Source organism: Acanthopagrus latus, chromosome 8, assembly GCF_904848185.1.
Source record: "Acanthopagrus latus isolate v.2019 chromosome 8, fAcaLat1.1, whole genome shotgun sequence".
NCBI classification, from domain to species: domain Eukaryota; kingdom Metazoa; phylum Chordata; class Actinopteri; order Spariformes; family Sparidae; genus Acanthopagrus; species Acanthopagrus latus.
The window spans coordinates 14,634,574-14,662,505 of record NC_051046.1 but is presented as its reverse complement, the minus strand read 5'-3'; the positions used below and the strand labels follow the sequence as shown (position 1 = coordinate 14,662,505).

The following is a 27,932-nucleotide window of genomic DNA, read 5'->3' as shown; positions in this document are numbered from 1 at the left end:
AAAATTTAAGACACAGAAACAAGTTTAAAAGTATTTTGGGGGTTCTTGTATAGGGTATATAAAGGCAAAGGTAAGCTAAGTCCCGCCTATAGGTCAAGGCAACAGAGGAAGATTAGCTCACTTGATAGTTTTCAAACACTTTAAATTACCCAAGCAGCTTAAATTCCCCACTGCAGCAGCGGCAGCGGCAGGAGTTAAACTCACAGGAGCGTTTGTCCACTGTGCTCCACACCGTCTCTCCAGGATTGGTGGGGGGGCTGCTCGTTTAAGCCAATGGGCAGGGAGCAACGCTAATGTCATCTCCCTGTGGCCGCCGAGAGGAGCGCCACACTGCGCACCGTGCGCCGCTCCAGTGAGATGTGGTGACAGCGGGAGAAGTCAGACCAGACCAGACCGATGCAGCCAGAATCTGGAGTTTAAAGCTCATTGCTTTGCACAAGCTCTGGGGAGGGGGTTCAAAGCTTTGTTTGCCGCAGTGGTGCACCCTCGCTGGACTTTTTTTTTTTTTTTTTTTTCATTTTATGCCAATGAGACGCAGCGTGAGTCGTTTTTCTCGCTTCAGGAATACTGGTTCTGGATACTCGGTGTGCCGCGACTGAACGCGTTGGGGGTGAGTGGAGCAAGCGATTGAGTAATTAAAAAAAAAAAACAGTTTTGCACATTAATTTGAAGAGTGTGTCCAGTTTTGTGTCCACTGCTGCTCCGGTCTATTTGTACCTATCTTGTGGCTCGACTTAGTTTCAGGTTTATCGCTCTCAAAATGGTGCAGTGGTATAGTATCAAATCGACCTCTTTAAAACTTAAAACAAGACAACTTCCATCATTTGCACCGACAGAGACTTTCCGAAGAGCCTAGTGGTCATTGGATACTTTAAAACTCATCAAAACTGGCTTGACTTCTCCAGTCCTCCGATGCTGCTTTGCGCTTTTACGCATCAACATCACCAAAGAGGCACGTTTCACTTTCCCCTGCGCGTGAAGCCAGAGCGAGCTCGTTTTCTCTGACGCTGAAAAAAACTCGGTCAGAGACGTGGGCTGGGTGGAAGTGTGGAGTCCCCGGGGCCTCCAGATGTATGGACTCAGCTGTCGCCTGTCACTTTGGTGACAACTGGTCTGCGCTCCTGTGACCGCTGCTTGTCCGCCACTGCAGGACTCCATAGCTGTCAGAGTGCTGTTGAGTGAGGGAGAATGTGGTCGCACACCCCCTCGTCCACATACAGTAGAAGTCACTCTCACTTTGACCATAATGGACTATAAAAGATGGGAGCCACACATCCTGACCAAACCTAAGATCATGTCCTGAAATGGTTTAGATGTTTAACAGTTTTCCTTGTTTTCTGATCAAACAAAAGAAACAAAAACGTGGTGAAAGCTTTCTAAGAGTGAACGTCAGCGTAAAAGGCATATTTGGATGGATATTTTCCCAGTGCAGTCAGCTCTTTAAAATAAAAATAACCCTGCAAGCTGCTTCAGTGAATTCATCGGTCCTTGCGGAACTTCTCACAGAGCTAAACCGTAAAGCCATAAAGTTTTTCCTTTGCATGAAACAAGTTTCAAACATTTCCAATCACAGCTGTGGTACAAAGTATTAGACCTGCAAGGCACAGGAGAGCACTTGCTTGTTATATTTAACCCTCACAGCCTGAGACAATATTGTGCTCTCATTGGAGCACAGTAAACATCTCTATGAGCCGTTAAATCCCGTGCATAGCCCTCTCAGGGGCTGACAGGATGACAAACCCACTTGGCTCAGAAGACACAGAGTCAGACTGGCCTGAAATCTGTCACCATGGCCACAGCTGACAAAAACAAGGGTGCTCAGGACGGTTCAGCCTGAAGTCCTGACAGCTAGGTGAGAGACTCAGGAGGTGCCATGATCGCTCCATTTGTGTACAGTGGATATAGTGTGATAGTGATATGAGCTACTGCAGGACAACGCAAGTGAAAAAGGGGTTTTAAAGAAAATAAATTCCACCTTGGAACACTTTGAGGCAGCATCGCTGACACTATGCAGAACCTTCTTCCTTTTTTGTACTGTCAAAATGTATCTCACCAGAGATACAAAACATGTTCTGAAATTGCAACAGGAGGTATTTTGTAATTTGGTCACTCACTTTCATCTATATATTTTCCTCTTGGGACAGTGGCCAGTAAAGGAGGAGGGTAAAGTATTCAGAGCGGTGGTGGAGCTACAGGGAGGACAAAGCACAGAACCAAGGTGGTGGTGTCACCTAGTGGCTAGAATAGAGGCTGACGCCTGCTCTGCCCTGGAGTCACAGAAAGCATTGTCTTTACAGCATGAACTGTTTCTTATTTTCGCCAAAATAAAAGCAAACAAAAGAATATTGAGTTTGAGCGAAGAACAGCTGTTCAAAAAGCTGTTCAACACAGGCCCTATTCTTTCATTTAAACCCTGTGCTCACACATGGAGAATGAGGGCATGTTGGCCTACATCTGAGAGCCAGCGAAAACCCAAGTTCTGCTTTCTCATACACATTCTAATCAATGAATTGAATTTACTTTTAACTGCAAATGTTATTGGCTGGATCGACATACTGTATCGCCGCTGAGCTCTGGATCTCATGCTTCACAGCTGCAGTTATTTAATGTTTAGATGATCTAGCAGGCCAGGCATGTGTTCGGGGCTGAGCCTCTACTTTCACTGATCTGCTGCAGGTGAGAATTCTCTGAGAAAGTTAAGTTATTTATAGAACAAATGATTTAAAAGTGGTGTCTTGGGAGCAGCTCCACATGTCACGCGGTGCTTGTTCACGTCTCATTTCCAAAACCGTCAAAGTGAATCAAAGGTGCCATTAATAGAATCATAACACCCGAGGAACATTTTGTTCCAGGAGCTGAAATAGACAGCCTCATCAGAAATAGTCCAGGACATGGTTCTGATAAGTTCGGCCAATTTGACACGTGGAAGTGCGCACTTAAATGGTATCTCCACCCATTTGACATGTTGAAGGGTAAAAAAGTAATTATCAAACACTTACTGCATAGTTCAAATATGCAGTAATGCGTACTAATAATTATGTGATTAAAAACTAGTACAGATGGCTTTTGTGGATCCAGAGGAAGCTGAATGTAATCTGATAATTTTCCTTCACTGATTTCACTCATGGCCAAGTTGCATTGTGGGTAATATATGTGCCAGGCTTTCAAAAGCAACACACTCATAACACTGGACTCATTATAGACATTTTGAAAATGCAGCATGTAACAATCACTTGACTACTTGTCAAAAGAATTAGGAAGCAATGTATCACATGAGTTCACTGCTACCTGCTGCTAACTGTAGCTGCTGTTAACTAGTTAGCTCAATTAGCAGTGCAGTCAGCCATCCAGACTGAGAGCTTGAAGCCCCTGTTACATTGCTAGCACAAGGGTTCTGGACCTGGACAGGATGTGGCTAAGCTAATCAGCATGCTAATTTCAGTAGGTATCTTTGCAGCATCAGAAAAGTTATACTTCACATTATGTTGGTAACTTTCGTTCATTTGGGAATGTTTTTAACTAAAATTCTTCCAAATTGCACCCTTAAAAACAAGATTGATTCAGCACAACGAGAGATATCATCCTTTTCAAAAGGAGGTGGCTACATTACCCACAATTCAACTCAGCTACTGAGTGAGATTACTGGAGTCATTTTTTCAGAATACATACAGCTTCCTCTGTACTTCCACTTTTTTCACATATGCATTAGTGCCCCCCAAGACCTGTCACCACATTTTAATGTGCAAATAGGTGGAGTTACCCTTTAATAAATGTATGATATGTCGATGGTTTATTTCAGAGACTGGAGGATTCAGGACTTGGCAGCATTAAAGCACTTCATAATGCACCTTTCAACTGGAGAAGCTAGCTACGACATTAGCACATTCAGTGCCACTGCATTAGTGTACAGCAAGAGTGGTGGAGGAGGAGACGAATCACAGACATGTAGCCAGTCTCAGACATAAACAGTGGGGCATGTCCTGGTGTGTGTGTGTGTGTGTGTGTGTGTGTGCTTGTTTTTCTGAGAGGAGCAGATGAACGGAGACAAAGTGTTCACCTATACGTGTGTGTGACTGTCTGTAGGTGTCGGAGAGTGTGCGCATGTGGCAGAAGACCAGCCGAGTGTGAATGAGCAGAATGTAGGTCCCGGAGCGCGTGTGTATACGTTCCCCAGTGTTGATTTAAAAGGCCCAGTACCAGCGAAATGTACACAGAGGCCTGTTTGTGCAAAGCTAGAATGAATCACCCTCGCGTCCGTGTAAATCGCCTGCAAGCCAAACACTCTGGCAGCCTTTTATCCCCAGACGTGGTGCAGCTCACCGCAGTAGGGCTAAAAGCGGAGCGGCACAGGGCCGTGTGTTGTGAGGAGCTGTCAGAGGAGGCCAGTCTTTCATGACTGTGGACGGGGAGATGTGGCACTGGAGTCGGGTTGCCATAGACAAACTCCAGAGAGCAGAGCACGCTGACTGTAAACTGTTTGTGGTAGGTTGGCAGGAGGCTGGATGAAGTATGGCTTGTTTAAACGCCCGGTGGTCCCTGTTTCTGTGGTCACTGGGGCAGGCCGAATGGACGGCAGCCCTGGATGGTCAAATTTAGGGCACTGTTACATCTGCGGTTGTCGAGATCGAGATCAAGATAACCCCTGCGGATGGTGTTGTCTGCGCGAGAGACTATAACACCGTGCATGCCATGTGGTTCAAACGGCATCACGTATGAGAGTCGGTGGGTTCTGCGTGCGGCAGTGGCACACATTGGATCCACATGCTAGGCATTATTCTAAAGTGATTAAAGGTAGCTAGTGATTTAGCGCTTCCAGGCACAACTCTGTTTATTAGGAGCTGCAGGATGATGTTAGAGGGAAACGGGTTTGGCTCTCACACTGGAGTTTAATGCCCCGGCAGATCTCTGGTAACCGCACGGCGTAATTGCGGGACTAACCATCAGACCACCATGATGATGAAAGTCAGACTCGACACACATGTTTCATTATCACCACCATGTATAGGCATGATGCTCAGCTCTGGATGAGCACTGCATAATAACCACGGAGCAGTGAGCGCTACGAAAGTGGCAATTATCGACATGTCTGTCTATGATAAAGGGGAATAACAGATGTGGAGATGCCAAGTGTCAGCAGCTTTTTTTTTTTTTTTTTTTTTTTTGGAGAGTCGTGGCCGCCTGCCGTAGAGCAGTGTTTTCTCCTCCGTCCTCCACATCCATAGGGATCCATCCAAGCGATCGCAGCATCAAGGACTGGGGCAAAAGAAAACATATTAGCCTGAGATAGTCATTAAAAAAGCCCAGCTCATTTCCCCCGCGACACAACAGGGGATTCAGTTAGAGCTTTCCGGACCCACAGCTGGAAATATGCAAAACACACACCTCCCTCCCCTTCCTGTGCCTCTTGTTCCTCCAGCTCTGTTGGCATTGTCACAGGGGTGGAGTCAGTGAGCGTGGATGATATGGAAAAAGGTCAGCGGGGTTTAAATGTGGACTCTGCAGGGCGAGGGATTTTTTTATTTTTTTTCTCGGCCTGACAACAAGGTATTTCCTGAGATTTTTCAGAAAGGTCACAGTTACAGACAGCAGGGACAGCCGCTGGACGCCTGCCAGGATGTCCCTCTCAGAACATTTACTCATTAAAAAGTCGGATCCTGTCTTGTTTTACACCATTAATCAGGTTTGCATACGAATTTAAGAGCTTGGCCGTATTCCCAAATCGCGCGCTGCTGAATTTATAATAAGTCGTTTAAAATATCTCTCAAAATACATCATTAAGGGGATTAGCAGGAAGACGGAGCAATAAATCAATACATTATCCTCTACCAGTCCTCCTGGGGGAGAATATTTAAACAGCCTCTTCTTTTCTTTGTGTCTCGTTGGAGGAGTTTTTCACGACTGCGAATTGAAAAAGATAATTCCTTGACAAGATCTTCCATCTAAAGAGAGCCTGAGTTCTGTACACCAGTAGATATATACTGCAGCGCATGCTTAAGATGAATAATTAAACACGACATCCCTTTTCATTTCATGTGAAGCATTAAGTTCGTTTTCCTTCAGAGGTGATGCACATTTACATTAGTAGAACCGACTCACAGCCCTCTGTGTGAGAAAAGCTTTTTTGACTCCAGAGTTTGAACCTACAATGAATTCAGATCATGCATGTTTCAGTGCACTTGTGTAGTATTTAAAAGATAGCAAACTACATGGGATTTGGTCATCAGTAGTGAGTTTCATAAAGCATTATTTATTATTTACACATGGGATGCATGCACCACCTGCCGAGCCACTGTGGCACCCTATTTATTCTTTGTAAAAAGAATTCCATCACTTATGACTGATGTTTGATTTAAGCACTGCAGATAAGCTCCCAAATACATACATTTTAGCTTTCAACATACTGTGTGTCAGTTTCTGTTCTCAAATGTAACTCAACATAAATAATGCAAATATGTTCAGGATGCCTTATTTTGAATGACAGCCTGTTAGGTATTGAGCAGTAAAACAACTGTTTCTCTCTCTCTCTCTCTCTCTCTCTCTCTCTCTCTCTCTATATATATATATATATATATATATATATATATATATATATTTTTTTTTTTTTTTTTTTTTTTTTTTTAAAGGTATTTAAATGTTATTTTTCTATTGTAACATATTCTCCCACATCTCCTCACTTACTGTGAGACTAGACAGCTATTATGAATCTCACTATCACTTGATTTATGTTTAGTATTTGCTACCTCGCAATCTCTTATAGTCCATCTCTCCACGCCGAGGAATGTGTTCTTATCTGTTGGAAATAGCCATACATCACAGTGAAGGTAGGTGTTGTGGGATAACATACAGATGGGTCAATATTGACAAAGGCTAACTGAGGACATGTCTTGCGGAGCAGCAGCCTGAGGCCCACAATGGGCCCACTGAGCTGACTCAGAAAAGGTTCGTTTGGCCACAACAACCTGACGGCAGCTCCTAGTGAGAGGCCAGTTCAAAGAGTCGGGTTTGTGTTTGCTGTGCTCGCGCTGTCTTCCTGTTAGGGGCTGGGCTCCCAAAGAAAACAAGAGCAGTGGCTCACCAGATGTGCACATCTGTGCGTTTGCGTCCTGTCTGCGAGCAAACACACATCTGAAGCTTCGTGGAGAATGTTTTATGGTCCTGGAAAGTAATACAACTTGAATAAAAAGACATCTCAGACTTTATGGAAAAGTATAATAACTGTTATTATTATTATTATTATTATTATTATTATTATTATTATTATTATTATTATTATTATTATTATTATTATTGTTATTATTATAACACACAGCATGTATTCCCGCTCTGTCACATGTTCCTTAACCCTGGCCGGTGATGCTGAAAATTGGTTTTGGTGTCATTAGTGACCTCAGTATTAGCAGCTCCAAAAATAACACACTGATGCTGGCAGAAACAGACGCACTACAGGGAAGGTTTCTAAGAATAAAATCAGCCCTGGAGGACTGGTATCCTTAATTTGGGGGGGTGATAAGGAAGCCAGTTGTGTCTTTTTTTCCACTGCACACATATCACCGCGCCAAAACACACACACACACACACACACACACACACACACACACACACGCACGCACGCGCGTACACACTCGCACACAGATCCCAGGCACTACTGACCCCATGTCTGGCCTGTATATCTGACAAACTGGAGTGAGGCCTGCAGAGGGCTTCAGATTGGATCTCGCTAGTCCTGAATACACAAGTGTGTATGTGCGCACGAACACACACACACACACACACAAACACACAGACACTCCTCTTGAACGTATAGGTATTTAGCATCGATGAGGTAGAAATAATATCCCAAATTATTGTGAAAGGTACAGAAACAGAGAGTGGAATAAATGTTTTGCCTTGCCTCAGTTCAGTCTACAGAGCGTAGTAATTATAAGCAGCTTACAACCCTCGGCTACAATATTTAAGAACATGAAAATGAAGTTTTTGGCCTCTTCTGTGACCAAAGCAGCCAACAAACCACACTGAACCACATTGGGATGTTTAACTTCATTCATCTTCCTTTGCCACTGGTGGATGTTGCAGCAGGGGCGAAAGTGCACTCTCTTCACCATGTATACTTCACAACTTTCTGCCCGCTGGTGCCCCTCTCTTACATGTGGTGCCTTTCTTACTTGTTTTTCTTTTTTTTCCCTGCCCCTAAAACAAATCTGAGTACGCCACTGCAGTTTGATATACTTGAACGGACCTGCGATGGTACAACAAGTGCAAAAAGTGACAAAGGTGACAAGACAAGATGAATGTTTCAATCTACGCCAGCAATCTTTTTAAAGAGTTAAATAAACACATTTGTTTCCCAACACTTCCATTCTGATTTCCCACCCATCACCTAATTACAGCTGCCAAAAAAAGGGATCATGTCTCAGCAATACATCTATAGACAATATATCAACGCAGAGAAAGGCAACTCAATGTGGAACACAGATGCATAGCTAATCAGATATAGGTTTGCCTCCCACGATGTAGGACCTCCATACGTGTATAGCCTCTTTGTCCTGTTCAGACGCACAGACATACGCAGCACAACCGGTATCAATACATTTTCACGGTATAGGCATTATTCTCCCATCAGACATTTCATGATGAAAGTAGGTCTAGATCTTTTTTTTTTCTGTAGCGGAGGTGAAAGGGTCAACAACATCAGAGCAGCAGGGAGCCTTGCAGGGGAGATCATTGGGCCTCTCCTCGGCTCTTTCTGCTGTTTTTTACTACCACCTTAATGACTTAAATTGTGTCCAATTAAGCAGAGCTGGAGAGACGCATCCCCGCTCTCAGTCGTCAGAGTTCCCTCTGTGCTGTGGCACTGGAGCATGTGTTTAATTAGAACGCTCTAAAAAGACGGTAACAGAGTGTTTCTCCAGGAATGTTAATCATTAGTGGGATCCTGACTGAGCAGCTCTTAACTGTTTCAGCGTATTGTTGGATTCCACGGTTTTGCCTTTTGAAGCTGCACGAAAATGCTTCCAGTTGTGGGAATTGCCAACTTTCTCTGTATTTTTTTTTTTTTTTTTTCAGGCGACATCCTCTCCTTCCAAACTGACTCGCTCATAGCGCTCACGCCCGGTTATTGCCTGTTTTGTTACCGCGGTCTCATTCATGTGTCCGTTTGGAGCCCCGGGGGCTGGAAACACACAGGAAATAGTTTTCTTGCCATGTGAAGGGTATACGGTTGAACTTAGTTGAAGTTGAGGTGAAAAGCCCAGATGTGTGAGGTGTGAGGTTTAAGTGGTGTGTGAGTTGGGCTTTCTGAAAGTGTGATGTCATAAGCGGAAAATGTTGTTGAGTCTTGAGGGTCACAAGTGTTAGACCTGGACATTGAGGTGGGCGGGGGGCTGTTTCAACAAGAGTGATCGGACCTTTTTACAGGGCATGGAAAAGCTGACCGTTTTCCTGGTCACTGAAAAAAAAAAAATGAAAGATCGCCTCCACACATGTATAAAGGTATACATGAGAATGGTTTTGCTGAATAAAAAACACTGAAGCAACACCTTTTCCTTTACTTTCATTAAGAATTAATTTCACAAGTCCGGCTGCTGTCTCCTAATTCATTGGAAAGACAATTCTCAGTGTATGCGCACTGAAGGCTTCAAGTGGTCCACCTGATTTTAGCCACGATCTTGCCTGTCGCGGTTTTTGGAGCACGCTGATAAAAAGCCCCGGATTAGAGGCTCGGGGACACGTTGCTGACGTCTGTTGGATATCTAACAGGCCACTGCAAACTGTTCACAGAGCTCATGCACAGTTCACCGCAGGCTCAGATGTGTAGTCATCCCAAACTGCAATACCCTTACACGACCAGCAGGAAGCTCATTTACATGAAGTCTAAACTGTGCTTAGAGATAAGATACAGATCCAGAAGATACATTTCATCAGTGTCAGCTTTTATAAATAACTACTTCACACTTGCATAAGTTTTTGCTTGAGATCAGTTGACGGTACAACCGCTTTATAAATGATGCCCCGTCATCACCTTACAAACTATATGTGGTGTCACAAATCATGTTCAGAGAAAAGTTTCAGCTGTGAACATGACGGCAGCCTTCTAGCATCAAACTCTGCGCACACATTTATTCCTCACAGTGAAGCTCGAACATTCAAGGAAAGTGAAGAAATAAAATGATGGAGCAAATGAAGACATGTCGGTTACACTCTTTGGTTCGAGGTGTCAGTGGGACTGGTTTGTACCTTTTCATGTCTGTGTTCTCCCCAGCTTGTCCGTGGGGACCACACATGACAGGCTTCGGCCTTTGCTGATCCGGCGCTTTTGTCAGCGCAAGTGAGTGGTGTAAGAGCAGCCTCATTCATCCTCGGCCCGCTCTGTGTGCAGACAGCCACAGGCTTTTGTTGAGTTATAGTGTCCTCAAATAAAGGGGCTTCCTCCCTTTAATAGCCCCAGGAGCTCTGTCGCTCCACTTCCCATTGTTCCCAATGAGGTCCGGCTTTTACAACTAGGTGAGAGGGTGTCAGATTGAGGGTGAAATATGAGCTGGTCTGATCGTACATCTCTGCGATGTTTGGCGAAGCGGTTAGACAGTGGTGTATTTTTTGAAAAAAAAAAAAAAAAAAGTGGGGAAGCAATCTGTTGTGCTGACACCGCAAGCTTTGTTCGGCGTTATGTCACGGCGACTCCGTGGAAACTGGACATTCGTGTTGTGTTACATCATACGTCGACACTGCAGCAAATTAAATAAAGCAGAAATAAATGGGCTGATAAGTATTATGTTTGTTGATTGCTTCCATGAATTCGGAGCCATCCAGACTGACATCATCTTCTGAACATGTAATAAGTTGTTGGTTTTATTCAGCAGCATTACATACTGTAATTCGATAATGAAACGCAGACGGCTTGGTTATGGACTTTTATGGATTATGACCTTTTTGTTGTTGCCGTTTGGCAAGACAGAAAATTAGATTTTCAGTCGGAGTTGAGAAGTTCACATGTAACCGTATCTCATTACCATTTCTCGAATCCTCTCCACGTTTTTCATCTTGATTTCTCCTGCTCAGCGCTCTTGAGACACTTTAGTGAGTGTCACGTGATCAGATATTTCCCTTTTTAATTTCTACAAAGGTCTCTCGTCAGAAACTAAGCTAGGGTCGAAGCCTTGCCCTCAGCTGCCTCCGGTGTGTCAAAGTAAAACAGTAAAAGGGGTTATGTGAGGGTTATAGGGCTGACAGGCCCACAGTCTGACCTGAGTTTGTCAGCGCCAATCTAGCTAAGTCAATATCAATGCGCTGACTGCTCCACCAGTTGACCTTTTCCTCCCTCTTTCAAGGCGTAAAAAAGGATTGTTTTTACAGTAGAGTGATAGGCTTTTATTGGCCTTTATAACTGAGGCTTTTGTTTGGCCTGTGTCCTGCTAATACCCGCTGGCAGGTCATTTAAACCTTGAGAATGCCTACTTTTTATAAGGTAGCTCACAAACAAGTGAGAGCTGCTCTTAACAATGGTCATCAGTGACGGTGAGTTAGAGACTGACCTTCCCTTTGCCCCAATTTATGGCATTTCTGGGGACTCAAATTTGTCTCATTTAAACATGCTGGATCCATCTCTGAATGCTTACCGCGAGGTGCAGCTTCGACTAGACACTTTGTTTTACGGGTCCCCCTCTTCAAGGACGTGCTCGGACCAGGAAAGAATGCAGTTTTATCGTCGGGCGTTGGTTCTGACGATGATCATCCCCGTCCTGTCGTTGTCGGGGCATGCTGGTCATGGAGTACCTCACCGCTTTTTTTTTCTTTCTTTCTTTCTTTCTTTTTTTTTTTTTACAGCGGTGAGAAGGTGCAGACCAGGTGTGAGGTGCTGTTCAGATCGTTGTGGCTATGACAGGGGAATGAGCAGTAAAGACCCCGGGGCCATAGATTTATGGGTCATCTGGTGCTCTCTGAGGTCAAAGGTCAGGGATGCATGACTTGTCCAACTTAATATTATTCAACCATCTGAGGACGAACCTTGAACTGTGCAGCCAGCGACTTCTAACTTTAGAGTTGTGTGATCTCAGAATGAGCGTTGGGATGTTGGGATATTCTGCGTTGGGATATTCTGATACAGGAGAGACTAAAGATGTTCCACAGACGCCTTTGAGTTGTTGTCCTTAGCTTAGTTCATTGTCAAAGGCCACCGATTACGCTTTGAACTCTTAAGCTGCAACGATCAGCCAATAAATCAATTTGTCAGTGGAAAGAAAATTAGTTTCCAACTTTTTTGATAATCGATTAATTGTTTTTGTAATTCTTCAAGCAAAAATGTGAAACATTTGTTGGTTCCACCTTCTTAAATGTAATTATGTTCTGCTTCTCCCCATCAGTTATGTTAAATAAAACAAGGATTAAGTGAAGAGTCTTTAGGTTTTTGACTATTGGTTGGACAGAAGTAATAGCCTGAAGATGTAACTTGGGGCTCTGGGAAATTGTGAATTGCATTTTTCAAACGTTTGGGACATTTTATAGAAATAACCTATTAATTGTAGTAATCACCCCCCAAAAATCAGGAACAATTCTGTTTTCTCTGAATGGGCTCTGCATCTTCTGTCTAGATTAGTTTACCATTGTAGCTTTGCATTTCATGAATGCCCCTCTCAAAGGCAGGATGCTGTGTATGTCGTCCCTCCCCTCTAAGAATTGCTAATCGATCGGTGTGCGGAGTCTTTGGCACCGCTACAAAGGCCTGAGGTTTGGGGCGCCTCTCCACTCTGGCCTTGGCTGCCACAATGGCTTTGGCCACACACCCATTATAGGGCAGTTTGACCGTGCAGACGTCTGTAAGTCCTCCAGCGTCAATCATCAGTCTGTTCAGTCACATGTTTTTCTGTTTTAGATACATTCCCTTAACTTCCCCTGTTGGGTGGATAGGAATATCCATCCATAAAAGCTGCTTGTTTTTAATTTATTTAAATGACAGCATTCACCACCCACGCTGATATTTCACATCACATTATGGTGCGAATGTGTGGTGTGTGTAGGCAGGCTCGAGGATGGAGTAAATGCCAATCACTCTCATGCTGTCAGTCATGTGCAGGTGAGCTGAGCAGGAATCTTTCTGCCCTTCTTTTCTGGCTGATTCTTTAAGGGTTACAGAACGTTTTCTTGACCAGTCAGCAGGCAGACAGCGATGTTCGGCTGGACTAAGTTCAACGTATCGGTTCTGTAGTGCTTGTTCCATTTGTATGGCTTTCTTTCAAACAATTTCACTGCTACATAATAGTCTCAACCCTTGTGAACCTTGTTATATCAGCCTCTACATAAAAACCCCGCAGTGTAAATGCTTCACGCATGTGTGCTTGTTCACAGAATTACACCCTGACGTCACCTCCACAAAATTAAGCAGCTGCTAAAATGATAATAAAGAAGGCAATTCTAGCTGTTTAATAGATTCCTTACCTCCCAATAAAACGTTCTACTGCTTTGTTTTACAGTCTTAAAGTATGTTAACCCTCTGCAGCAAAACCTTGTGTTGAAAAGGATGGACGTTTGAGCTCTCCTCTCTTACACACAATTATTTCCCCTGTAAAACATGTCCTTTCGGGAGAAAGTAGCACTTGGACTTTCCAACCGAACAGCCACAAAAGCATGCAAAAGGTGCAACTGCCAGAGTTTGACCTGAACTGGTCACTTTTGTTTTTTGGGGGCAACAGGAAGAGAATCGCGTTCTGACATTCCTGCAGAGGTGAAGGAGAGGCAGAGGTCAACTGCGTCCTTCTGCGGAGGCTCACTGGATGGGCGGATATGTACATGTAGGCTTCATGGAACACGCCTGTAATTTTAGCTCCTGTCCTATAGCACCACTACGCCGTAAAGGCAAACAGGAAGCTTGGATATTATCCAAAGACAGCAGTGTGTTGATGATCCTCTGTGGAAAGTTTGCTTTAGTAGACATTGAATATTCAGGTTTTTCATGTGCTGGATTGGAAGATACATACAGCTGAATTAGGGCTGCCAAATAAGTTTCCGGAGTCCAAGTTGATTTATTAAAATAGTTTGTTTTGCCTGAACAACAATCAAAACATCCGAGGAAACGGAAACTGTGACATTTAGCTTTAATATTGACAAGACAACATGATTGTCAAACTTGTTGGTGATTTAGTTTTAGTCATGGAACATAACTTATTACATTTAACCAAGTACTGGACTACATAGAATCACATATTAAAGCCATGTAACTAGATAACTTTCTCATACTTTTGGACTGGTTCAATGCCAAACATTTGCAAGTAAAGACAAAAAATTATAATCCAGTTAGTAATCCCCATTTTTTACTGAATGTATCTATAATCTAATTACATATTTTATTTTTCTAACTTTACCAGAATACATTATTTTGTGTCCTAATTACATCATCCTCTCACATGTATTCTGTCACTCTCCAAGCCTGCTTGTACTTTGCTCTAATGTTTTTCTTTTTGTTCAACTTTATACTTAGTCTTCAGTTCATAGTCAAACCAGTGCCTCTCCCAATGAATTAGACTTTCAGAATTCTTGTTTGTGTTTTTTGAAATCATCTTACTTCTTTAGCCAAATGAACTATTTAAAAACCATCTTTGGTGCATGGCCACAAAGCTGAAGACACAGTGTTTTTTTCTGAGCCCATGAAAAGTTGACTTTTTTTAGATATGAAGTATTCACAGGACAGCGACACAACACACGTGATGATCTCATAGAATGTGACACGTTGCTGTAGGTTAAACTCCCCAACGTTATACAAAGTGGTTCAAATGAGCTCGGCCTTTAACAACTACAGCAGGCGAATGCAACATACACAAAAGACCATTTTACTGCTTGAGGGGCTTTCACTTGTCATGTGGCATCAGTACTTTTACCTAAGGAAAGGACCTGAGGACTTCTTGTATCACTGCATTACACTGTGACTGCACAGATTCCCATAATGCAGCTGCATTGTGCACTTGTCTAATCAAAGTTGAGCTGAAAAAAGTCGGACATCTTTCACGCTCACTCAGACACGTTAAGCTGATAATAACAGCTTTGTGGTTTAAGTCATTTCTTTGTGTAAGCCCTGTGTGATTCATGTGTCGGAAGGCCTCTTAGATGGCCTCAGATAGACTTGCTGACATCATGCTCAGTTACAAGGAAGGGTTATGTGAGGCTGGGCCGAAGAGGAAGTAATTTTATTGCAGCAGGATAAATAAAGCATCTTTTGTCCGTTCGGCCCAACAATCACTCTGTAATCATGAAGCCGTAGTTAGCAGATGGCTCTCTTTAACTTAGTGACATTGTAGCGCGCGCGAAAGAGGAGAGAGGCAAACCACCAGATAGACCGAAGCCTGACTGTAACTGTTCACCACCTTCCCCACATCTTTGAGCTGTTGATAGGGAAGCAGAAAGAGGAATGCCATGTGAAAGCTCTTGTGGAGACGGGGCGGTTGGTGTGGTAAAAACGAGCTCCGCCATCACTGATGTGCTACTTAAAAGTGCAGTTCCTGTGAGCCGGAGCTCTACCGGTGGTTCTCATTTGGAAGCAAACGTTTGAAGTACGAGGGGAGGGTCAGCAGAGGAGAGCCTGTGCCGTGAGTGGCTGCTCTGAGGGTTAAGGGGCCGGGCTGAGGTTAAGAGGGCTGTGTTGGGAGGGGGGGAAGGAGGAGGAGGAGGAATGGTGGAGGGTGAGTGAGTGAGACAAGGGTGGGATGACCATCTGGTTGAGCTGCTCCATGTACACACTCACGAGCACACACCCCTCTCAAACACTCTCTCCCACGCACTCAGACAGACATCTCCCTGGCTTTTTACAGTCTTAGCTTTGATATGGGCTGTTACTGCGCTGACAGCACTGATAGAGAAGGCTGACTGCTTCTGTCCTGGAATTAGAGCTCTGAGGATCTTGCGTAGATATGGAGCCCAGAGGCTGGAGAGGAATCTAGGACTGGATTTGGTGGTGATAAGATCCTTTTTCTTGCTCGCCTCAGGAGAGTTGGCCTACGCTGAGGTAAGAAGATGTAATCTGTTTTGTTTTTTTTGTCCTGTGGAATTTGCTTTGTTTTTACTGACAGGAAAAAAAACATTTGAACAAGTGGAGATGTTAACGCATTGCATCATAACTCATCCTGAACTTCTGAAAGTCCTCTGCTGCTAGATGGAACAAGTTTCCTGAAGTGCAGAGTTCAGAAATCTCTTGGATTATTTAGTTTAATGGGAGAGCAGTTTAATTATTCATCTGCATTTTCCACGATGACATACATCACATCACATGTACACCTGGACCCCAGTGTAATATTAGATCTTCACAATCAAAGAGCTGATCCCTTAAACTGCAAACTGAGTACACTGTTATGTAAATGTGTTTGGTGTCTGCTATGCGACGGCAGCATGTGTGTGTTGAGTTCAGTCTGGCCAGCGCATGCAGGTGGTCCCCATAGTGTAGATCTCAGCGGGGATCTCACTCCCATCCATTTGGTCTTGGAAAAACACTCCCCCGTCCATGAAAAAGAGACCTCAATAAGCTGACCAAACTCCAGCCATGTATCACCTCGACACTGCACAAAAACAAGCTCCTCTCTGGCTCTCTCGTCGCTCAGACTTTCGAGCAACATTTACGCCTAACTGACTGGATTTGGAATCTTCCGCAGACAGAAACTCCATTAATCCAAAGTGTTGCTTGTCAGATCTCAGTAGGTTTATGGGAAGTCATGTGAAGTTATTTATGTACACTGGGATACGAGGGCGCAATAATATGCCACGTAAATCTAAAGTTGAAGCGCGTCTTGTCAGACACAGAACCAGATTTGTCTGAGTTCGAGCTCAAATAAGCAGGGACCTATGAACAGAAAATCTTGTTTTTCTCTTCAAGTCGAGCCTGTCCTGCAATGCCGACCTCGCGTGAGCCAAGTTAAACATGTCAGTCCGGGTCCAGACTGACAGAGAGCACTGTGTTGGGTTGTGTGCATGTCCATCATCCACTTCCTAGTGGAATATAGACAGTAATTCAGACCAGAAGCTGCTTATTTTTCCTGTGCACTCTCTCAAGGGTTGTTAATCCAATGCTCCAGTGTCTGGACTTTTTGTGGGGGGGACTCTGGTTAAAGTGGCAGTGAATAAAAGTTTTACTGATGGAAATATTGATTGGTCGGTCATGGTATTTGGTCCTGTGTGGGGTTTGTATTCTGCAAAGTGATTTCTTAGGGGTGAAAAATTTGCCCCTTATTGAATGTACTTGTTCACAAGACTATCGTAGCCATTGTGCATGTTCTTTGACCAGACAGGGCTCTTCATTCATTCAGAATATCTTGTGGGATGTCTTGAAAAACTTGACTCACTGAAAACTGTTCAAAGCGAGCGTTTGTTCCAGCTCTGCTCTTTCACCTGCCTTGACTTACTTCGTCTCTCTTTTGTTGAAAGAGACACATTAACATTTTCATACATGTCAGTCCACCCCCCCCCCACCCCCGTTTTAGCCTCACCACCACCCTCTGGCACTCTGTGGGCAGATCAGTCGAGATATGCAGGCCTGCAGCTCCCAAAGCCATGTTAACAAGCACCTTTACAAAAGAGTGAGGGGCTGTTAAACATTCAGGACTGCAGGGGTCTGGCTAGTGTGGGAGGAGGGCAGTGCGGGGGGGAAGGGGGGGAGTACAAAACTAATCTCACAAACCAATCGGCCCCTCGTTGGGAGAAGAACTTTAAAAATCCAGCACAAGTGATGAGTCAGTGACTTGGCGAGCGAGTCAGTATAAGCTTGGTTGGGTTAGTTGGCTTGCTGCTTCTGTCATTCAGAAAGTTAGGGAAGCAAAGTGGAAAGAGAGGAAATTAGCTGCGTGACATCCAAGGGAAAAATTAGCATCCAAGCAGATGGTGGTTGTGTGAGGAAGGGGCTTTGCCGAACATCAAGTCATGTTTATTCTTTATTCCTCTTTCTCGGCCTGGCCTAAGATCAAGCCTGACATTCCTGTGAGTCAGGTTTGGTTGTGTGATACATCTTCGCGGAGGCTCAGCCAACATGTGAAAGCAAACATCTTTCTAACAAATGTAGCGCACGAGCGAGCGTTAGTCTGTGCCTGATAAAGTCGGGAGAGTGTGAAAGTCTCCTGACGGAACCTGCCTATAGTTAGCTATCTCCCACGTGAAACCCAAGCCCGCTCTCAAACAAGGCCACATTTTTGCAGGTTATTTTGGTCTCATTTGCAAGTCAATGGATGCGAAAAAGAACAGGAGAGTGTCTCGTTTCTCGCCGTCTCTCATCTGAAGACAGGTTATCTGGGTTTAAAGGCTTTAACTGTCATGCATGAGGAGATAACACACCACATCTTCAGGAGAGAAAAAAAAAGACTTAAAGGCTGATAAACAGGCTCTTGATGGAACAGGCCTTCAGTGGATTCCTTCACAAAGGTGCCATTGTTCGGGACGTCAGGCGGCTTTAATGGGACGTGTCATAAGCCAATCCGCCTGACTTGACACTTTGTCGTACAATCAACAAATGCCAAAAGAAGCCCATGAATCTACTGCAGGGCATGCCAGTCGCTGGCAGTAGCAAGGCCACGCGGGCTTGTCTTGTCCTTGAGGAAGACGAGTTGATATAAATGGTCAGTAGCTGCCCTGGCTTGGCATGCCGTGAGAGCAGCAGTAAATCATCCACGTGAGGGTGTCGTGCGCCGCTATCTCAGAAAGAGTCGTCGCTGACAGAGAAGCTTGATGCATACAGCTGATTCTGACAGGGTGTTTATGTTGCTGTGTCTATATGCCTGCACGCTTAAACACAAGTATGTGCATTCCCTCGTCATGCATGCATAGGAGCCGCACACTCCCAGGGGCAGCCGGGCATATATATCATTCCAGGAGAGAGCGCAGATTTTCAGGCCCCTCTACTGTCACGCCGGTGTTCAAAGGCCGCACTCGAGTGTGTCTGGTTTTCTCAGCTGTCTCTCCACGGCCCTCCACGCCCTTGTCGACCATAGGGGGTGTAGGCATGGGGGGGGAGGTGGTGTAAGGGCCAGGCTGCTGGACGCTGGCTGGGCTCCCATTTGATCTCAGCGAGAGCCCGTGGCCTGTGAGAAATGACCACAACTGGACACACATTCATCATTTCTGTGTCTGCTTGGTCCTGCAGAGCTTACGGCAGCTCAGGGGATGAAGTGATTTAATTGTTAACTGATGAGTCTTCAAGATTAGCTACTAGATTTGAGCTGCTTCACAAACTTGAACTGAGTTTGGCACATTAAACAAGAAAACTGACTCCCCAGATTGTCACATTGTTTTTTTGATGCTAATATTTCATTTAAAGCAGGGACGTGCAACGTTTTCCCTTTCCCTTCCCTTTTTACAACATTGACACTTAATGGTTTGTCAGGGGCCAAAAGCAAAAACCCATTGCACTGTATTGTTCAGATCCAAAATGGTACTTGGAACCGTTCCTTAACTCACTTCCTGCGTAAAGATTATGAAAAATAACACATATTATAGAGCAGTTTTTTTTACCCTCAAACAGAATCAAACACCATAAATATTATTACTTTTTTAAAGGAAAATTCTATTTAATGTCACTGCCAACTTTGGCCCACGGGCCCCACTTTGGGCAGACCTGACTCAAAGTGATGCAGTTTCCAAAAGAACAAATGTAGCTCACATAATGCAAAAGCAATAACGTGAAATCTTGCTCTATTACATAAACTATGGGGTTTTGCTGCTGGGGCCTCACTTGCCTTGGTTTGACCAGTAGCATTGTAGCTAATGTTAGCAAACATTAGATCAATGTAACAGACTTGATTGAATCAGCTTGCTGACTCAATGGTTCGTCTGTTCTTGTGCAACCATTAACTTCTAATGGTCATTTGTGCCTGCAATGGCAGCTGCTCCAAAGTTGCTTTAGATACATACTGCATAAAGTGATTTTTTTAAATTTTATTTTATCAAGCTGAGCCCTTGTTTATCTTGTTCTGTCTTTTTTTACTACTGCACCACCACAGTCATGTAGATCTGCAGAAAAGTATCAGTGACTATGGCCACCACACACATAGGCCAACACTGTGCCAGTCTTTGATCCCCTTGCTTTATTTTCCTCCTTCTGTTGCACTGTCAATGTCCAACTGAGTATCAGTCGACCCCTTCCATCCATCCATCCATCTATCCATCTCTCCCTGTCCAACTACTTCACCTGTCTGGCACTGTTCTGTCCATCTAAGAGATGAAAGGATGATCAGACACTCACTGCAGCAGGTTGGAAAACAAACAGCCCAAAGAAAAAAAGCAGAGATGAAGGGACAGAGCAGGATTGTGGACATTCCCCATATGGTGGCCCTGTCTAAGGCCAGGCCTGTGTTTATACAGACCACAGGCTCAACTGATCAAACCAGCATCAGATCCCACGTGGTGGCCCCTCTTGGGACATAGTATGATGTAGCACCTCAACAGGCTGCCTCATTCAGACCTCAGCTCCAGAGATAAGGTGAAACCTAAAGATTTAACAGGCAGCGCCTGGTGTTGTTCTTGCTCTTTAAGTTGATGGCAAACTGAGTTACAGTATAGGAAAGGAATGTGAGGTCTTTGAAACACTGCCCAAGACCAGGCAAACATATAAGTAACTCTGAATTCACCGTGTAGTTATGAATAGCAAACTGCTTGTTGTTGTCACTATAATGAGATTGGACGTCACCTCATGAAGCTTTTGGAATTTCCTAATGGTCTCTACATCCTCAAAAGCCACATGAGGAGGGCACATGTTTAACTGCCACCACAACAGCAGTGAAAGGGTACAGTCCTCTTTATGAGTGTCTTTATGAAGTAGACTCATCACCAGAAGCAAACCAAGAAAAGCTTGCTCAGATACCATAATTGGCTTTTGAAGGGGGCTGTGGGCCTCATGAAAGAGACAGTGATGGTGTGATTCAGCCGGTGGTTAAGATTCAGCGGAATGGCACTGACATGAGAGAACTGGATTAGATGGTGTGAGGATAGCATTATGTTGGATTTGGTTGATGCAATGGCTTGTTAACCAAGATTCTGTTTTATGTCTGTTTCAATCCCCTCTCCGCCTCCTATCCTCACCCCAATTCCCCCGTTCTTTTCTCCCCCATCTTTTCCATTCTTTTTGCTTCGCCTGTCTAGTAAAAAGAGCGCCTGATGAGCCTGGCGAGTGCGGCAGTGTCGGCGGCCGGCTTCCAGGGCGGGGCACGCCAGCGAGACTTGATGATGGAGCACAAAGTCAGTAAGCTGACTTCTGGCTTCCAGCGCAGCTCCACCTCCGATGATGACTCTGGCTGTGCACTGGAGGAGTACGCCTGGGTACCGCCCGGCCTTAGACCTGAACAGGTGAGCAAACCACGCTTAGGATGGACTGATTCTCATTGAGACCATTCATGAAATTCATGAAGGCGTTCCAAAGTGAGCTCTGTCCTTGTTTGTGCATTAGAACTCTCCCAGTCTGTTTGTTGCCCCCTGTTGCTGACATGAAATTCAAAATAAGCACATATATACAAAAATCTGAGAAGTTGATGAGGTAAAACTTATTGTCTTTAAACTGTTTTTAATTGCAATTTCATGTCCCAATTAGTATCTCAATGTGTATGTTCTACTCAGCGTCCCAACTTTTTGGGAATCTAGGCCGTACAAAGAAAACTTACAGCTTGATATTGTTCTCTTTAATTGTGGTACGTTTTTCATTGGTTCACAACCATTATTTCCCCAAGTCACCACTGCGAATGATGGTGTATCCTCCTGACGGTGAATAAAAACAGCTCTGACCTGATTTTAACTCCCTTCCAGCCCATTTGCTTGGCCCAGATAGATGCTATTCAGCACATTGGTGAATAACATACCAACTACGGTCTCTGAATAATGGCACCTATGGGAGCAGACAATATATTTCATAAAACTGTTGCTTGGTCCCTTTGTTTGAGGCAGACTTGTCAGGCTCTACCAGGCAGCCACTTCACAGTCAGGATGTGTGTGCTTTTATTTACAAACTGCGGCATGGCAAAGTCTGCTCGTGATTATGAGGGATCTGTTAAGTGAAGGACTTGGTGGGTCGAGGCTTCTGCTGCTGGCAACATAAGGAATCGAGAGGCCGCCTTTTTAACAAGCTTTCCCCTCCGCAAACACAGGCAGAGCTGTTAGTTGTGTCCGTGGGGCAGACAGTGTGATGTGGCGGTTTTCCCAAATCTGCTGCATTTTCTCCCCTCTTTTCTGGCTGCGTTTCTCTCTTCCTCTGCATGTCTCTCTATCCCACTTCCCTTGTTAAACAACACACATGGAAGTAATGAGAGGGGGGGGGAGATGGGCAAGAAAAAGACGGCCTCACAGCAAAAGAAAACCTTCAATCCCAAACATGCGGGGCCTTTTGTTTTGGAAATGCATGGGTCAACTGTAATGTCTTTACTGCAGCCATTGCCCTGAATGGGCCGTGTATTATGGGTCATCATTACAGTGGAGAAGCACATAGGGCCTGGGTCATAGCTGACTGTTCCCCAGCCCCTAGGGAGCTGGATGAGGGGTAATAGCAGCATGAAAATGTGCATAATTTATGGTGGGGGGCAAACGTTGGGTTGATTGTCAGGGTAAATTGCTGTTAGACCCCCTCTAGACGGCTAAAGCTGCAGGAAGCCCCCCCAACACACAAGACGAGCACAACCCACCTCTTTATCTGGCCTGCTGTAATAGCCCCATCCTCATAAAGTTTAGTTTTCAGTGGTCAGCCCCAAGGGTCAAAGTGCCACTGTGACAGGCTGCTTTGTCCTGTCCCTATAGAGACGAGCATATGAGGGGAAAAATACAATCTTTAAACTGATTTGACCTGTTGACCTGTTTTGACTGGTTAAGTCCAGATTTATGAAGAAAACTATTCCTCTTGTTGTCAGATCATCGTCCAGATGGGATCATTGATTGATTAAAGCAGATTTGGGGGTCAGGAAAACACAAGCAAACTCTTTTGATTCCACAAAGTCAGTCTTCCATACGTTTCACGTAGAGCTGTCCCAGAATGTGTCTCATCCCAAATTGATGTGTTTGTTCTCTGGTTCCTTGGAAAAGAATTTGTATTCATAAATATGGGCTGTTCTGTCCAAGATCATAACAATAATATATTGCTGCAATCCCACGGATGAACATTTCAGTTTAAAAAAAGCTTCTCAACGTCCCCGGGAGCAAAAACGCCGCTATATGTTCAGATTCATGACCGCACATGCTTGAAAATATATAATTTAGAAAGGTTTTCATTTGTCTTGTGTGGGCCTTCAGTGAACCTTTCATTTCAGCTTAATGTGTTTTTTTGCTTTTTTTTTTTTTTTTTTAAAAGTCTTTCAGCAATGTAACGAATCCCTGGCCCCTTATCTTGAGGTGTTCCCATGTCTAATCCAAATGCTCGATGCCATCTTTTCCCCAGGTCCAGTTATATTTCTCCTGTCTGCCAGAGGATAAGACCCCCTATGTTAACAGTCCGGGAGAGAAGTTTAGAATCAAGCAGCTCCTCTACCAACTTCCCCCACATGATAATGAGGTGAGAATATTTGGTGTGCATGTGCGTAAATGCAAGCATCATAAAAATGCATCCCAGCAGGTCCTCTCATTTACACCACAGTTGCAGAAAAGATATTCTCCATTTTTTTGTGTGAGTAGCCGTATCTGTTGCTACCCGCTAAACCCACAGCGTTAACAACATCACCATCTCCATGCCATCCCACTAATGTGAGCCCCTTGGCATTCGTGTTGACATCACACTAGGGGATTTTTTTGTTCCACAATCTTGTAGACATGTAATGTGGGCACAATGTGACTTTTGACTTGATGATTTTATGATGTTTGCCAGGAGCCCCCACCAGCAGGATTCCTGTCATAGCAGTGGTTTTTACGAGGACTGCTCAGCGGGAGAGAGGGACGCCGGTTGAAAGAGGCTTTATGTGATGCCACCACCGCAGTGGCACCACGGTTCGACTTGGCTGTCTCTCTCCCTTTGTTGCCCGTCCTCTTGATTTCACTCTAAACACAGGCCTTGTTTGTGTAAACGTCTGCTTTCCCTCTTGTTAAGGCTTTGGGAAACATCAAAAAGGCCTGTTGTAAAAATGATGTTCTCAATCAGGGGCTGTGGGTGGAGATGTGTAGGGGGTGTAGGAAGGGCAAGCTGGGGTCAAGAGTTGCCTTTGTTCAGCATGCTCTGGTATGCACTCTGCCCTCTTTCATACCTACCTAAGTTTATAACCTTTTATTAGTGACCAACAGACTTGCAATTGGATCTCTCAATGGGTGTTTTAATGAAAAGGTCACTTGAACTAGCACTTTTTTTTTCTTTTTGCAGTATTAAATCATCTTCTTACTCGTAATTTATCAATTTCGTTTCAGGTGCGTTATTGCCAGTCCCTCAGTGAGGAGGAGAAGAAGGAGCTACTTATGTTCAGTGTCCAGAGGAAGAAGGAAGCACTAGGGAGGGGTACAGTGAAACTGCTGCCCCGCAATCTTCTGAACAGCATTTGTGAGCATGTAAGTTTGTCTTGCGTGTATTATTTTCCGGGGACTGGGATAGTTGTGGTATGATGTTTTGTTTTGTTCTAATTCAGAGTCCAAAAACCTTTTCAAGTACAGAGAATCTTATCACAGAATATTTGGGCGCTTAAGCTAAAGAACAATTTCAGAGTCATTACAGGATGTTATAATCAACAATGTCTGCATATTACAGTGTGGTGAAAACATCAGCGGTGGAGAAATGGCAGTGTTCGCCTCAAGGGCAGGCCCTGGGCTGTGTTGGCACCCAGCATGCTTCGCCTGCTCTACATGTAGCGAACTGCTGGTGGATTTGATCTACTTCTACCATGATGGAAAGATCCACTGTGGAAGGCACCACGCTGAGCTACTCAAACCACGCTGCTCAGCCTGCGACGAGGTAAAAACCACAAGACTGAAATACTGAGAGAAAACATTGTAGTAAAGGAAAAACATCCAGAGTCGGAAGTTTTATCGTCTTTCAAATTCCTCTGGGATAGCAATATGATTTATTTTATATTTCCACTGTCTCAGCCAGAAAGGGAAATGTAGGCTGTATGTCTGCGTCTCATCCAGTACATATCCTTGTCTACAGATCATCTTCGCTGATGAGTGCACAGAGGCAGAGGGGCGCCACTGGCACATGAAGCACTTCTCCTGTTTTGAATGCGAGACAATTCTAGGGGGGCAGCGCTATATCATGAAGGATGGCAGACCATACTGTTGTGGCTGCTTTGAGTCTCTCTATGCCGAGTACTGTGAGGCCTGTGGAGAACATATTGGTAAGATAACTTTCTTACAATAAAACACCTGTCATGGTTGTCTAGCCCTTAGAGTACTATTACTAACCATCTCAACATTTCCCCTTTTCCAGGTGTTGATCATGCTCAGATGACCTATGATGGGCTACACTGGCATGCCACCGAGACCTGCTTCAGCTGTGCCCAGTGTAAGAGCTCCCTATTGGGCTGCCCCTTCCTGCCACACCAGGGCCGCATTTACTGCTCCAAGGCCTGCAGTCTTGGGGAAGATGTCCATGCCTCCGATTCCTCTGACTCAGCTTTTCAGTCAGCGCGCTCACGTGAATCCCGCCGCAGTGTGCGCATGGGCAAGAGCAGTCGCTCGGCAGACCAATGCCGACAGTCGCTCCTCTTCTCACCCTCTGTCAACTATAGGTTCCCTGGCTTCAGTGGGAATGCTGATGACACCCTGACCAACAAGCCTGCCCACATGAACTTATCTGATGAGCATTTCTGGAGAGGGCGTGGTGAGGAAGCGGAGGCACCTGAGGACCAGGAGGAAGAATGGGCTGAGCATGAAGACTACATGACCCAGCTGCTATTAAAGTTTGGGGAACATGGGGTCTTCCAGCAAGCCAGTGACTCTAGACCCACCGATTTCTGGATCTCTGAAAAAGATGTAAAGTCAAAGCAAGAGTCCTCAAAAGCTGGCAGTGGTGGTGGAGGAGGAAGGGGGAGCTTGGCTAGTAAGAAGTACCAGGCAGAAATGTACTGGACCCAGTCACAGGATGGGCTAGGGGATTCAGCCTATGGCAGCCATCCAGGCCCAGCCAGCAGCAGAAAGATCCAAGAGTTGGAACTGGATCATGGGGCTGGAGGAGGCTTCCAAGGAGAGGAGCCACAATGGTATAACGACTCCTTGGAATGTATCACAGATGAGTTCAAGAAGACAGATCAGAGTGTCAGAGACTCTATGGACTCACTAGCACTCTCCAATATTACCGGTGGGTAGAAATGATTGATCAGATACTGTGAAAGTAATCTTTTATGTGATGGCAATAGTTGGTTTTGAAGTCTTGAGTCCATGTGCAAACATTTAATAATTTCCCTCTCTCCTCTCCAGGGGCTTCAGTGGATGGTGATAGTAAAGACAGACCTTTGGTATATTCCCTGCAAGGTTTCCATGAACTGGAGACCGAAGACTGTGAGAAAACCAGTAATATGGGAACCCTCAACTCTTCTATGTTACACAGAAGTGCAACTTCCCTGAAGAGCCTTGCATCTGAGCAGGAGGAGGTGGAGGAACATGTTTCAAAGGAAGAGCAGTTGCCCCTTCCAGAGGAAAGACCCAAACCTCATGTGCCTGCCCTGAGGAGGACACGTTCACAATCTAGGCAGCAGCAAGTCAAATTTTCTGATGATGTGGTGGACAATGGCCATTACTGCGATCTCCCAGTGCGCCAACCACCTATGAGTGAACGGACTCGCAGGAGAGTGTATCACTTCGAGGAGCAGGGCCAAGAACTTAACTCTGGTCGCCACCATCACCACCACAGGAGACATCGCAGTCGCAAGTCACGCTCTGACAATGCTCTTAACCTGCTGCCCAAAGATAGGACCCAAATGTGCTACAAAGTGGACCATAGAGGCAACGGTCTAGGCCCCAAGGGGCACCAAGCCTTCCGTGGTCATCCAAGTCCTGCTGCCATGTCAGACTATGGCTTACAAGGCCCAGCCATGGAAAGGTTCATGGGGCTGTATGGGGATGACGATGACTGGTGCTCCACATGCTCCTCCTCCTCCTCTGATTCTGAGGAAGAAGGCTTTTTCCTAGGTCAGCCCATTCCTCAGCCTAGGCCCCATAGATACTACTATACTGATGACTTGCCCAGCCCTGTGGCAGGCATGTCCTCTCCTCCTTATGGCCAAAGGACTAAGTCCAAAAAGAAGAAGGGGCACAAGGGGAAAAACTGTATAATTTCATAAACTGTGATTACTCTTATCCACAGCTTTGGGTAATGCTCTGCCACTCACCTCTGCCATTTGTGTCCACTGTTTAAACAGTCTGCTTGCTATAACATAACTCACAGCACTCAGTTTATCAAGGTGTTTGTGTAAGACACAATTTCTTATGCTGAATATTAACGTGGTATTACAAATTGCCAGTAGAGTAATAAAGCGTTTTAGAGTAACACATATTTATAAACCACCATCTAAACTGTGCTTTTGTGACAGAGAAGATATTAATGTATATATTGTAGAATTAAAAAAACAAAAACAAAATGGCTATTTTTATACCCTTGAGCACATGACATGCTTTGTACCTAAATGGCAGTAACATTTAACTATTGGCAGTTGGTACAGAGTCATTTTCCCATGAGAGTGTCAGAGATTTAATAACAAATTGTCTCTGACCCAATCTCTTCAAATGCGTTTTCTTCCCTGCTTGTCCAATGCTAACATAAAAGAAACACTGTGTGTATTAAAAGGCTTGGTTGAGAATTGTATTTATGGGTCACTGTATTGTAAGCAAAACCATTATAATCTGTAAAAATGTACAAACTGGAATATAAGGCTAAGATAGATGATAATTGTAATAAAAATATCTATATATCATGATTTGTGGTGTTTTTTTTTCTGTGCTAAGAATGAAGAAAAGACATTAAATTCACACCTCAACTTTGATTTACAAATCTCAAGTACACACACAAGATCATACTGAAAAGACGAAACAGT

The 27,932-nt window shown here is 44.6% G+C and overlaps 1 protein-coding gene across 3 annotated transcripts; it reads left to right on the top strand.

Moving 5' to 3' along the window:
• The first annotated feature begins 296 nt into the window (after positions 1-296).
• prickle1a (prickle homolog 1a) lies at positions 297-27,815 on the top strand. Of its 3 annotated transcripts, none has more exons than XM_037105975.1 (8): positions 297-610; positions 21,094-21,297; positions 23,366-23,479; positions 24,319-24,456; positions 24,653-24,856; positions 25,052-25,238; positions 25,331-26,200; positions 26,320-27,182. In XM_037105975.1, exons 2-8 carry the CDS (start codon positions 21,109-21,111, stop codon positions 27,180-27,182), a joined length of 2,565 nt encoding a protein of 854 aa, XP_036961870.1. In that variant the 5' UTR covers positions 297-610; positions 21,094-21,108. The 3 variants fall into 3 exon arrangements, with proteins under 3 accessions (XP_036961870.1, XP_036961871.1, XP_036961872.1); XM_037105976.1 differs by lacking the exon at positions 297-610 and adding an exon at positions 15,600-15,985; XM_037105977.1 differs by lacking the exon at positions 297-610 and having other exon boundaries at positions 21,109-21,297; positions 26,320-27,815.
• The last annotated feature ends 117 nt before the right edge of the window (positions 27,816-27,932 follow it).

Excerpts from the sequence above, each read along its gene's own strand:
- prickle1a (XM_037105977.1), top strand. The coding sequence starts at position 21,109 with ATGAGCCTGGCGAGTGCGGCAGTGTCGGCGGCCGGCTTCCAGGGCGGG. Across the intron at positions 24,457-24,652 it reads TGAACAGCATTTGTGAGCAT|TGTGGTGAAAACATCAGCGG; the intron begins GTAAGTTTGTCT and ends TGCATATTACAG. Across the intron at positions 24,857-25,051 it reads GCTGCTCAGCCTGCGACGAG|ATCATCTTCGCTGATGAGTG; the intron begins GTAAAAACCACA and ends CCTTGTCTACAG.